Source organism: Phoxinus phoxinus (assembly GCF_949152265.1).
Source record: "Phoxinus phoxinus genome assembly, chromosome: 21".
In the NCBI taxonomy this organism is placed as follows: domain Eukaryota; kingdom Metazoa; phylum Chordata; class Actinopteri; order Cypriniformes; family Leuciscidae; genus Phoxinus; species Phoxinus phoxinus.
Genome location: NC_136896.1, coordinates 21,432,053 through 21,445,481, shown reverse-complemented (window position 1 = coordinate 21,445,481; position 13,429 = coordinate 21,432,053). Strand labels below are relative to the sequence as shown.

The following is a 13,429-nucleotide window of genomic DNA, read 5'->3' as shown; positions in this document are numbered from 1 at the left end:
ATGTTTAAAATTTGGGGGAAAAATATTTTTCATCGAGACATCAGTAGATATATTAATATCAGCGATAGGCCTTCATTCATAAAAAGATGCCATTAAACAATTATTTAAAATATACTGTCTTTATGTTGTTTCTACATTACAGTGGAAATTGAGTCTCACATTATTTAAATTTGTATTTACACACAAAACATTAATGGCTAATATTTTTGACTTTATAAAATGATTCTCTCAAGTCTTGGCGATCAATTGCTACTCACTGAAAAACCTTGGGTAGGATTAGGGGTGGGGAGTGCGTGCGTATTACACACCATAAAGTGTGTATCATATGCACGCGAAAACTGCGTATCATATGCATGCAAAAACTTTTTTGGCGTATAAATGGCACGAGAAATAACATTCGTCGTATAGATACACACTTTCATGAGGTCTGGGTGGACCAGCTTACTTGAGGCTACCAGTCCTCAAGTAAGTCCTGTTAAACTGTCTCCTCCACCTGGTGACCCAGAGTAGGAAGGCCCGGGTGAGACTAGGAACCATCCCCTGCCATCCAACCATGACCTTGGGCCCAGGGCCAGCAACACCATCAAATATGTGCCTTTGTTGACTCAGGGGCTTCTGTGAGTTTCATGGACTTTAACATGGCCCAGACTCTCGCTATTCCCCCTGTGATTCTCTTAAACCCCCTTAAGTACAATACAGAAGTCGACGGCAGCCCTTCCCAGAAATCATGGCCATTCCCAGGATGGAACCTGTCACTACCAAGTCCCCACCTCACCCTCCCGAGCCACCCCAGAATACACGGAGCTCCTCGAATTCTTCAGTGAAGTCCATGCTGCCACACACTGGTTACTAAACTGGAGCTAAACTATTTAGAGTTTTATAAATAATCAGAAAGATTTTAACCATTTCAGTGTTGATAAAACTGGGCTAATACGGCTATATTTCCTGGTTCTAGTAAGCATTTTGGACCAACTGTTGTTTGAGCCTGCAGGTCAACCACCCAGTAAGGCATTACGACATGCTTTACAGTATGTGGTTTTTGGTGGGCCTATGTGTGTGAAAGATAGTTCCAGTTAATAAAGTCTTATCGTAATTTATCGTATTCCCATTACAGAAATTATGTCTAAATTATACTCTGCAAGAGCGGGAAAATTCAGAACCATGTGACTAGGAACAAGGCATGTTCATTAATGTGAAGGGAGGGGGAAATAATTATTCCCCTGAGCTAAAGACAATAGTTATGCCCTGAGCTGGCCCTGTTGGGCCAAACTGTTGCTTAAAGGTAGGTTAAGCAATTTTCAGAGAGGCTAGCAATAGCGAGCTAGCTTTGAAAGAATAAGATCCCACACTCCCTTCAGCGCACTCCTAAAGCCATGCCTCCTCCAAACCACTTTCGACGTTGATAGTGTTGACATTGCAATGCATATATTTGAGTCATGAACGTCAGGGGTTTCCATCTCTTCAAAATTACAGTGGTTATGATGTGAATTCAACATAAGCTTGTTATTTAGGTTCCGGAGGAACTGAAAAGGTGGATTGGTGACAAGTCTGTCTAACTCTGCATAACTTGACGTTAACACATGCGCTCATTTTTTTCTGTTTAGTGTGGTAAAAATATTTAACATAATTAAGCAGAATCCATTTTATTCCTGGCATCCTCAGTCTTTCAATCCATTTGTTGATTAACTGTACCTGCGTTTTGCATTCTTCTCCTACAGAATGACCATCCTTCCTTCAAAAGAGAAACTGAAGATAGTGTTGGCCAAGATTAAGGAGTTTCACCAGCATTTCACGGACCAATACTCGTAACCCTTGCCATCTCATTTTCTACCAGACTTAACCAAATCCTCAATTTCTTACTTAAAGCTACTGCACTTTTGAGATGTGTTATATGGGTAAATACCTGCAATGCAAATTAAGTCCTATCTCACAGCATGGAAAATGTGAGGTGAACACGAGCCATGCTGAGAGGACAGTATTGTATTCACCCCGGCTCTTTTATAAATGGCAATGTCAAATGTTTTTAGGGGGCAAAAAACAAACTTACATTTGTGGTGAGCAATTCTAATATTATTCATGCCATTTCACTTGTAATATTTTAACAAAGAATTATTAATTTCTATTAAGATTGGTTATTTTTGTTTATTGAATGTTTGTTTGTTTACTGTATACTGTAGTTCATTCTTGCTGTGCTAAAAAAATTACACTGTGAACTTGGAAAAGGCAGCCTGTTTTAACATCATTTATTTACAAAATATGATTGTGCAGTTGGTTAGTATATATGAGTTTTTGTTGTTGTTGCATTCTTAGAATTGAGAGACAGCCACAATCTGGAAAAATGAGTGGAAATGGAAACATGACAGAACTTCAAACTAAAAATCATAACAAGAGCAGTTATACAATATCCGCTAAGAAACAAAACTGTGGTTCCATCAACAGTCAGAGAAACACACATTCACACCAATTTCACAGGTAACAACAGTATTAAGAATCAAGTGCATCTAAACTGTAAAGTGCCTGTAGTCTTTTTTTGTGTGTCAATTCAGCTAATATTTTGTCTTTTGAACTATATGTGGCCTATATAACATGGAGAGGGCAAAGAAGGCTGGCAGAAGTGTGGATGAGTGCAGGCATATTTAATAACAAAAGCAAAACAGAAACCAATGAAAACAAAGGGCAGGAGAACAAGAAGTTTTGGGAGTTAATTTTTAGTCCATCTCTGCAAAACGGACTTCAGAGTATGAGATGGACTAAAAATGAATTCACAAAAACTTACTGCCAGATTCTGGAAGATGAATTCTTCAAACAGTTGTAATGTACACGAGGATGTAGTGCTGGACCTTCAAGAGTCATTCTCAATCTGTCTGTCTGTAAAGCCAATAAAAAAAAGTCTTCATGTATTTTTCTATACTTCAGCTTGTGATTCTTATTAAGAGGGGGTAATTTTTTAGGATTCTTTACCTAACCTAAGTCTCTGAGATCCTGACAGACACCTTGCACTTCTGGACAATGGTGGTGCTGGAGACTAAATGGTTCCTGATGGTTTCACACTTAATTCTTCTGCAATTAACATGTGTCTTTTCTACTCCACTTGTTTTTGTATGACCTTGCTGACTCAATGAGCATTTCACTGTCCAATGGTCATGCCTTAACTGCAATTTCTAGTATTGCATCCTCATGGACATTTAATAATTTAAGACTTTTCAGTTTGAGTTTAATCTCTTTTTTTGCTTATTTTATCTGTAAAAGAAAATGTGCCTAATAATTATGCACACCTGAATATAAGGCATTTTTCATTTCCATCCCTGATGAACAATAATATATCACTTATAAATGATTAAATACAAAATTAACAGTAAAGATAAATGTGGTTTGAAATTGGTAAAATGTGCCTGGAAAAAATATATGATCAGAAAATCAATGTGCCTAATAATTCTGCACGCATGCGCTTTTTCCCCCCCACACAACAGGATTTCTGATCGTAAATGTTCAACGTATACTTGTACTTTAGTACTTGTAGCCTATTCCACTACATTTACAATGAAAAAAATAATAGGCCTACTTTTTACACCAATACAATAAAGTACACGTCAAATGTCACCATGACATAAATCTTTCCTCAAGGATTTAAAAAATTTAATTTTTTTCTTTATTTTAATGTTACAAACAAATGAATCATGCTCACATAAGCTTTTATTTAAACAGCCAATGACTTTTTAGAAGAATAGTTCACCAAAAAAAATCCTTTTCATTAAAAATATGCATGAGGAGAAGATCTGAAGAATGTTCATGCTTTTCAATGACCCTGTGGATGGGGACCAGGGGGCTTTAAAAAAAAAACATTAAAATTATCCATACAAGTATTTTCTTCCATCATCATGGCCGATTTTTTGGATTGCACACAATTTTTTTGACATTTGACTGCGAACACGTGACTTAAATATTTATTTTTGGCTTTTTTGCATTTATTATGACAGGACAGTTAGCTCATAGGAAGCAAAGTTGGAGAGAAAGAGGGGGACAGGATCGGTGAAGTTCAATTAGCAGGGACTCAACCTTGGGACACCCGAAGCTCAACTGAGCTATATGTCGGTGCACTGCCCACGAGGCAATTTGCGCTGACGTGTGACAATTGTTTAACGACCATTTAGGTTATAAATAGCAACTGCCACAAATGTCACCAAGTTTCTTTCCATTCCAATAAAGTAGCAATTTATTAAATTTCAAAACTTTTTTTCAGTCTAAAATACCAGAGGGTTAAGTCACTCTAGACAGCACCGCTTTGTCAGACTGTCTTCTTGGTGAGATCAAATCTGTGTGGATCATACTTTCTTGTGTTGTAGGACTCATTACAAAATGTGAAGAAAAAAAAGGGGATTTAAACTCTAAATTTCTTATTTCTTCCTGGCACATCTATTCTGCAGAAGCGTTTGCACAGTACTGTGCAAGTTATTCACACTATGTATTAAAATATGATTTAGTGACATTTCATTTAAAATGGAGCTTTGGAAGATTCAACGACAAAAGGCAATATGCAATATGTTAGCAGTCATAAGTACTTTATTAAATCATGCATAAAAATTTTAAAACGAGTATTTGAGTGTTGAAAGGGTTTGAACATTTGTGACATTAGTGTGCCTTCACTCTCTCCATGGGGTGTGCATCGTGTCTCCCTGTTGTGTGAACTCTGGAGAGAGAAAGAAAGGGGGATTAACAAAATAACAGCAAAAGATTAAGCGATTAAATAAAAGGAATTTTAAATGTGCATTAAATACATAACCCGATAGGTATAATAGGTACAATTCTTTCAAGACACAAAATGTTCAAAGTTCAAAACGTAGGTTCGGGAGGAGCCTAAACACTCAGCGAAGTCAAGTCAACTTCATTTATATAGCACATATAGATTGTTTCAAAGCAGCTTTACAGTGATAATAGGAAATTAAAGTAACAGATTGTTTTGGCTTTATAGCAGCTCTAGAATAAAAAGTTATTGTCCAGCTAAAGTTAGTTTTGATTGATTCACTTCCGTCGCAGCGATCATTAGTTATTAACTTAGGGGCCGCTAACACGACACCGTTCTAACAGAAAACCCTTAATGCAATCCGGCCGCTCATTTGCACAAAACAGTGCCTGGTGGCTCGAGAATGCAAACCATGAAATGAGTTCCAAGGTATAAGCCTTGAAAAAATTATAATACAGAATTTATCTCTTCCGCGTCACCACATGAACCGGAATTATCCAGACAACGTTTTATCTGTACAGAGGTAAAGGGAAGGAAGCCTTCACAGGGGAGAGACTAGTGGACTAGTGCGGTAAACATCGGGATAAACAGAGACTAATATTAGCGTGGACGCCATCCTTCTTGATGTACATCAGGATTTATGGGAAGTGTTCCCGGTTCCGGCTAACCTAATCTCTGCAGCCTGACATTGAATTATAGAAGTCTATCATGTGTTACGTGTATGCTAGGTCAAAGAGATGTGTTTTTAGTCTAGATTTGAACTGACAGAGTGTGTCTGTTTCCTGGACAATATTAGGAAGACCGTTCCAAAGTTTTGGTGCCAAGTAGGAAAAGGATCTACCACCAGCAGTCGATTTTGATATTCTAGGTATTATTAACTGGCCGGAATTTTGAGATTGCAATAGACGTGACGGACTGTAATGCGTTAAGAGCTCGCTCAAGTACTGTGGAGCTAAAACATTTAGGACTATGCAAGTAATCAGCCATATTTAAAAATGTATACGATGTTTAATAGGGAGCCAATGCAGTGTTGACAGAACCGAGCTACTAAGGTCATACTTCCTGGTTCTGGTAAGAACTCGAGCTGCTGCGTTTTGGACCAGCTGTAGTTTGTTTATTAAGAGTGCTGGGCAACCACCCAGTAGAGCATTACAATAATCTAGCCTTGATGTCATGAACATCAACTAACTGTTCTGCATTTGTCATTGAGAGCATATGACGTAATTCAGGTATATTTTTAAGATGGAAAAATGCGGTTTTACAGACACTAGACATGTGACTTTCAAATGAAAGATTGGTATCAAAGACCACACCCAGGTTCCTAACCGACGATGAAGACTTGACAGAGCAGCCATCAAGTGTTAGACAGTATTCTAGGTTATTACAAGTGGAAGCTTGGCCAATAATTAGAATCTGTTTTTTTTTTTTTCAGATTTAAGTAGTAGGAAATTACTAGTCATCTAGTTTTTTATATCAGCTATGAATTCCGTTAATTTTGTGAATTGGTAAGTTTCGTCAGGGCATAAAGATGTATAGAGCGGAGTATCATCAGCATAACAGTGAAAACTAATGCCATGCTTCCTAATTATATCTCTTAAGGGTAGCATGTACAGAGTGTCCTAGCAACGGTCCTAATACTGAGCCTTGTGGTACGCCATACTGAATTTGAGCGATAAGACATCTCTTCATTTACTGCTACAAACTGATAACGGTCAGATAAGTATGATTTAAACCATGCTAATGCAATTCCACTAATGCCAACATTTGCAAGTCTATTTTAAAAATGTTGTGGTCAATGGTATCAAATGCTGCACTAAGATCGAGTAACACTAATAGAGAGATAGAACCACGATCGGATAAGAGCAAATCATTTGTGACTCTGATGAGAGCAGTTTCAGTACTATGGTGTGGTCTAAATCCAGACTGAAAATCCTCGCAGATACAATTTCTTTTTTAAAAAGGAACATAGTTGTGAGGATACTGCCTTTTCTAGCATCTTTTACAGAAAAGATAGATTCGAGATCGGCCTGTAATTGACTAATTCTGTAGGATCAAGTTGCTTTTTTTTAACAAGCGGTTTAATCATAGCCAGCTTAAAAGTTTTTGGTACGTATCCTAATGACAAAGATTAATTAATGGTATTAAGAAGAGGATATATGACCAGTCCTGTCAATCATCATTACGATCATACTATACAAGCAGCAGACACCACATCATCCCATTGACAAATTCCTCCAGCAGTTGCCCTCCCCTTCTCCTCCATTTATATTATCTTTATCCTCTTATGCGCAATTTCATCATAGGTTTTTTTTTACTCGGAGCTCAAGCCAAGCCTTGGGTTCGAGCCTCCACCAAGGACAGCAAGCCAAGTTAGTTTGCTATTAACATTTAAGGCTAAATGGGCAGGTGGGCAGGTGAACTAGTGAATTAACTTTCTTACCTTGAGAGTACCCTTTTCTTTCTTTTTTCTGGATCCTTCTTTCAGTTTTAGGTGCCTGCATTCTTCCTCTCCATGCATCGTCTACCAGAAGAAGATATAGGTAACAATAAAGTGTGTGTGTATACATACATACACACAATGTAGAGAATTTGGGCAACAATCTCTTGACAGCCCTACCTTTCTGCGGTCTCTGTAACAATCTCTCATTTGGGTTGATAATACAGTCTTTTCCGCTCTTTTCCCAAGTTCTCCATTCAAGGTCAACACCTTTATCTCGAGTAGGGCTGGCATTAAGGCATTGGTAATTTTCAAACAGTCCTGTTTGATCTCTGATTTTAGGCTGAGAAGCAGCACAGCATTTTGCCAGATTACTTCCCAAAATCATTTTTTGGATATCATGGACTCCCTCAGTAGCCCTCTTGTCATCAAAGGTTATCATTTCAGCAATCTCTTCTCTTTTGCAGCGAAGACCATCTGAAAAATAAAGCTTTCTATGATCCTTTCCTTTCATGTTATGTCTACATGATGTGCAGAAGGGAAGCTTTTTCTCCAATGTGGAATGAGAAACCAAACCACACGTCATTGCAGATCGAGCAAGCCTCGGACTGCTTTTTGCTTTGCACTTGCAGGTATGAAACGAACCATGCTTCTGATCTAAGACACCAATTGCTGGTCTTTGGTTCCTGGTCTCTTTCCCATTTCTGAGAGGAGAGGATTCATGACTAATGGCAAGGGACATCTTTGCTAGCCGCCTTTCGGAAATGTTAGGCTGTTGTTGCACAATGGGTAATTTACTGTAGTAATATACATTACCAAAGTCAGCCAGCCAGCTTGTTGAGGGACGGTATGGTGAGTGGGCCTTGAGTGAGCCAAGGGAGTCTTCACGTTTAGTTGATGCACCAGTTTGTTGACTTTCCCTTACTGGAATACCATTATTGGAAGACTCTGACAGAACATTATTAACATTAATCTGTGGACTCAGAGGTTTCTGAGGAGTTAAAAACCCATTCTCAACCATCCACTCATTTGAAGGCACATACGGCATCAAAGACTCTACCGACCAGATAGAGGCCTCTAGTTGATGTGGAAGACCATGGTAGTTGGTAGATGCATCAGTTTGTTTATACTTCCCTACAGGAACACAATTTGACTTTGAGATTATGTCACTGGGTTCAATCAGTGGGCTCAAAGGTTTCTGAGGGGTTAGAAGGCCATTCTCAATCATCCACTCACTGGACGGCACATATGGCATCAAAGACTCTACCGACCAGATAGAGGTCTCTAGTTGATGTGGAAGACCATGGTATTTGGTAGATGCATCAATTTGTTGATACTTCCCAACGGGAACACAATTTGGCTTTGAGGTTATGTCAATGGGTTCAATCAGTGGGCTCAAATGTTTCTGAGGGGTTAGAAGTCCATTCTCCATCATCCACTCACTGGATGGCACATACGGCATCAAAGACTCTACCGACCAGATAGAGGTCTCTAGTTGACGTGGAAGACCATGATATTTAGTTGATGTGTCAGTTTGTAGATTCTGAGCTACAGGAACACAATTCAGCTTTGAGATACTATGACTGGGTTCAATCAGTGGGCTCAGAGGTTTTTGAGGGGTTAGAAGGCCATTTTCTATCATCCACTCACTGGACGGCACATACGGGATAAAAGACTCCACCGACCAGATAGAAGCCTCGAGCTGACAAGGCTGGTTATGGTACTGTATGTCAAATGGCAGCCGCAGAATCTTAAAGGGAACATTGGAAGAGTTTCCATCTTCCTTGATCTCTGTATGAAAAGGTATCTCTGATCTTTTCTTTGCTTTAAGGCTTTGGGTAACAACAGATCTGCTTGGCTTAGGATCCGTTTTAAAAGTTCTACAAGATGGAGAAGTTCTCACCACAGTAACTTCTGTACAAGCAGGGAGACAATGCTTACTGGAGTACCTTAACATCCCAGCTTCGACCTTCTGTTTATCCTTCCTTACTGCTAATGACTGGTAAGAGCATAAGACGACATCCTCTGAAGATTGTACAGATGCCAAGCTGCACTGCAAAAGGTCAGTTTCGTTCTGACTAACTAGCTCCATGTTCTGAAAGATCTTAAGCCCAGAAGGCATTTCATTGCATTTGATTTGCAGCCGTTCAGCTTGGAGGACTTCACTCTTGGGAACCGCAGATAAACCAGTAATGTCAATAGTATTGGTGGCATTGCAGTTTTGAGTCAGTGTGGATGTACCTTCAGGGCAAGCTACTGATTTGTTATCTGAGGAGCAGGGTGATGTTGACACTGGACTGCCACAGCCAGTACCCCTACCGGACTCAGAACAATTTTGGGACCTTGCTGCATGTCCATGTGGGTCTATGCTATGACAAAGGGGTTCCGTTTGCACCTCTGAGCTGACCATCACACGACCAATAGGCACACTGTTTTGGAAATGAGATCGGTGAGTCTGGTGGGCAATAGTTGGAGCCACATGGGGAGTCATTCGTCTGTAGTCCAATATGGGCAGTTGAGCATGAGGAATCATGTATCCAGGGACTTCCAAACACGGGGGAAGTAGTAGTGGCATCATGCCGTAACCTTGAAAACAAAGAACAGTTATATTATGGAAATGTGGGTTTCCATGAATACATTTTAACTGACTGCCTGGTAGCATTAACAGCTGGATCCTAGTATCCTAAATCAAAGTTCCTCAAATCACACACTTAAATCATGCAAAGTAAATATCACACTTCATATTGTGAAAAACATGCAGATTCCTCCATATTTTCAATCGAGAGCTTAATGTGCTCGAGACAATTCAGAAAAGAAGCCATCAGGAAACTTTTAGAAAGACTTTTTAGAAACATCATGATCGGGTAAAATAAAATAAGGCACAGCAAATAAAGTAAAATCCTGAAAAATTGCTTAACAGTATAATTCAATTGAAATCCATGTCTGAAGAAGAAAAAAATAGCAACCCTAACAATATTCAGTAAAATGAGAAAAGAAACGGGTATGCTTTAGAAGATACCTAATCCATGAAATCCACCGTAGGGAGCATATGGAGTTGGCATTGACCACTGATATGGGAAGAGAGGCTGGACATTGGGAACGTAAAAGGGTTGGTTTTGATGGAGCTGTTCATCTGGGTGTAACACTCTGGAGGGCAGAGGGCCAGGGAGCGGAGGGGCCTGTGCATACAGTGATCCACCCAGTACACCTGCCATAGCACCAGTGGGCTCTTGGGTATAGCTATTGCAGCTATACTTGAAGAAGAACAAGTCAAGAGAGGGTTTTAATAATTTGGTCAGAATAGTCTTTAAACTACAGTCAGGCTTTTGTTTTTGAAGTTGAACTGAAGCGGTTCTCATTTTTGTTTGAAAATTATTTTAAACTGCTTGACCTTTCTTATATTATATAGTTCTTTCAAAAGCAAGATGAACTTTTACTTATCAATCCACACTTTATGAATTTTATTTTATACAATTTAAGCTTTGCTAGCATTTTATGACAAACAGTGATCAAATGTTTGATAGCAACTGCATGGTTTGTTTAAACTACTAAAACTTCAATTATACAAAGTAGGTGGGTTTATTTAGATTTCACATAGAGCTTACCTTGAAGTTGAAAAGCTTTTTCAGACAAATGATCACAACACAAGTTAACCCACAGTTTCCCACAAGTTTAAATCAATAGTGTGTTGTGAACTCGGAGAAAACCACACCCAAACAATTAGACCTATTAATTAGCATGGGCTGATTAGGCAGTCCAGCTGACTCTATTAGAAAGGCTGTTGATTCCAGAAAAGTTGTTTGGTGTTATTTTAGTTTACTATTAATGCACAACAACTGCAAAGACAGAATGATGATAGGCTTGTGTGAGATTCCAAATGCCTAACCTTAGACAAGAGTAGGCTAGATAGCTGCAGTCAGGGGAGTGAAAAAATGCAGTCAAAATGGACAGTTCTTGTAGTTGATCAGCCACCCACGAGTTCAAAAGTGGATATTTCTTGATTAATACTCCTTTGCCTTGTTTTAGTAAATTGGATGTGATTTAGTAAAACTATTCAATTCAACCCCCCACCCATTATTATTTTTTGTTTAATAAAGACATGTATTTTATATAGCCTATGTGTGTATAGATGGTTTGAACAACCATGATGTTTTGTTCTCTTCTAAAATGTTTGATTTTTAACACACACACACACACACACACACACACACACACATATATATGCATTTTATATATTAGCGTTTTACATATGGAAGGGGGAATCTCCTCAACCACCACCAATATGCAGCATCCACCTGGATGATGTGACGGCAGCCATATTGCACCAGAACGCCCACCACACACCAGCTTACTGGTGGAGAGGAGACAGAGTGATGAAGCCAATCAGTATATATATACACACAAAATAAATCGGAGATGAAGGCATTGTACAACACAGTCACAGCAAACTGTGAAGGAACAGAAGGAACTGCGACAAACAGGATGAACTCAAATGTTAAAAATTTAGGCAGGCCATCAGAGCAGACATAAACAGGAAGATGAGGTCAGACAGGATCCGATAGGCTGTGTTGTGAGTGCCACCAGAGAATGTCTAATAAGGGGAGAAGGTTCACTCTCACTACACTTCCGGCTTCTGACTGGTTGCAGTTCCACTCTAATTCCACATGAGGGCGCTCACAGGACGAGTGCAGAATGAATGGTGGTCTATGGAGCTATACCCCTCAAAATCCACTTTTCTCAAGATATAATTTTTTGTCTAGTAATTTGAATGTTGTATTCGAAAGGAGATGCAAAGAAATTGCACATTGCTGGGTGTTAGATTTGTTAGAGTCACTTATTTGCTTTAAAAAGTCTTTCAAAATGTCAATGACGTCATACACATCGTACGACCAGAGATACTGCTTTACGGCAATCCTTCAGTCACTTTGGTGCTTTCGCACTCTGCACTTTCTTTTCTCTCGAGGCATCGCCAGCACAGCTGACACAGGCAAACACACGTGCTAGAAGAGTTTCTGCTAGAATACATTCTGTTCCCGCTTCGGATGCCATGATGCCATCAAGCGGTATCTCTGGTCGTAACCAGTCATTCACTGACCAATCAGCGTTCATTAGCAGAATTCTAGCGTGTTATGGGCAACAACAACTCAACCTGTAAGAAATCGAAAGGACATAAGCACTCGTTCATTCAATTTTCGACCTATAACCCATGTTGAACTTGCAAAACCTACAATCAAATCTGAGATTTCTCAACGGCAAGTGGATGAAAGAGACAAATTTAGCCGTCTAGCCCCATAGACTTCCATTCATTTTGCACTCGGGCGATCGCCCCCAGTGGAACTCTGGTGGAACTACAACCAAAAATTCGGTACAATAGGACTTAGGATAATTCCGGTATTTAACACCTTGAGTCTATATTGTAGTTTGTTTTGGATGAACAAGAGTGGTGGACAAAATTTTTTTGACAATGGTTCCTCTCTCGAGTTTTTGACTATAATAGAATTGGCCATGGACCCATTTAACATTGGAGTCAATGGGCATGTCCGAAAATGTCATTAAAGCAGCCAATATTGTTCGTTTACAAAACTGTTAAACTCACCGAGTGGTTAGTGGTGTTCGTTGATGATTATAAACAATATATCGTCGCAATATATGATTCCAATCCTTTTATTTTGCTATAGTGGAACTATTTTTTCAGACACTTCACAACCGTGTAACTTCCGCTCAATATTTGAATCTGAAGCGTTAGCACACTCCCGACCACTTGATGGCGATAACCGATGTTTATGTCTCGCGGGACACTCACGGTCACAGTCGAGTTCAACTTCATATTGCACTGGTCAGTGGTCACGTCTTTCAATATGGTTAGAATTTGTGCGGTCAAAAACTGCGGTAAAGTTCCTAAAAAAATTATTGTTTATTTCGCTTACTCTCCCGGAGCACAGTTGCTCTGCTCGCTAGCCTTATGAGAAACGGAAGCGAGCAAAAAGACTACATCGACCAAATGTAAACAGCCCCCTTTCCGTTTCCGGTAGCGCATTTATATTAACGAGCACTCAGTCCTTCAACCGAATTCAATGGGATTTTACAAAATGACGAATAAAACACGACAGAAACTGTATTTCGCAACACTTTTTGTTTCTGGAACATCAACTAACATCACTAATCACTCGGTGAGTTGCACAGTTTTGAAAACTAATGTTAAAGGTTGTTTTAATGACATTTTCGGACATGACCATTGACTCCAATGTTAA

General features: G+C 39.3%; 2 protein-coding genes across 14 annotated transcripts in view; one reads left to right on the top strand and one right to left on the bottom strand.

Annotated features, from left to right (window-relative positions):
* The window catches only part of LOC306989453 (alanine aminotransferase 2-like), a 51,575-nt gene extending 48,665 nt beyond the window's left edge, over positions 1–2,910 (top strand). Inside the window, exon 12 of the mRNA XM_079595212.1 lies at positions 1,719–2,910. Coding sequence (XP_079451338.1) covers positions 1,719–1,809 — 91 coding nt within the window. The 3' untranslated portion in view covers positions 1,810–2,910. The remainder of the gene's footprint in view (positions 1–1,718) is intronic.
* A 115-nt stretch (positions 2,911–3,025) lies between these two features.
* LOC306989446 (uncharacterized protein) lies at positions 3,026–12,636 on the bottom strand. Of its 13 annotated transcripts, none has more exons than XM_079595187.1 (6): positions 10,784–12,636; positions 10,198–10,432; positions 7,995–9,764; positions 7,359–7,655; positions 7,182–7,262; positions 3,026–4,687 (listed from the first exon to the last, which is right to left on the bottom strand). In XM_079595187.1, the coding sequence occupies exons 2-6, from the start codon at positions 10,391–10,393 to the stop codon at positions 4,641–4,643; spliced, it is 2,391 nt and encodes a 796-aa protein (XP_079451313.1). In that variant the 5' UTR covers positions 10,394–10,432; positions 10,784–12,636; the 3' UTR covers positions 3,026–4,640. The 13 variants fall into 13 exon arrangements, with proteins under 13 accessions (XP_079451313.1, XP_079451314.1, XP_079451319.1 ...); XM_079595188.1 differs by having other exon boundaries at positions 10,198–10,427; XM_079595193.1 differs by having other exon boundaries at positions 7,359–9,764.
* Between the last annotated feature and the right edge of the window lie 793 nt (positions 12,637–13,429).

What these genes read in the sequence shown, in the direction of transcription:
- LOC306989446 (XM_079595184.1), bottom strand. Translation starts at nt 10,537, where the DNA reads ATGAGAACCGCTTCAGTTCAACTTCAAAAACAAAAGCCTGACTGTAGT. An exon ending in CGGTGGATTTCATGGATTAG is followed by an intron (nt 9,765 to 10,197) that starts GTATCTTCTAAA and finishes TTTGTTTTCAAG; the next exon opens with GTTACGGCATGATGCCACTA. An exon ending in GTTACAGAGACCGCAGAAAG is followed by an intron (nt 7,263 to 7,358) that starts GTAGGGCTGTCA and finishes TTCTTCTGGTAG; the next exon opens with ACGATGCATGGAGAGGAAGA.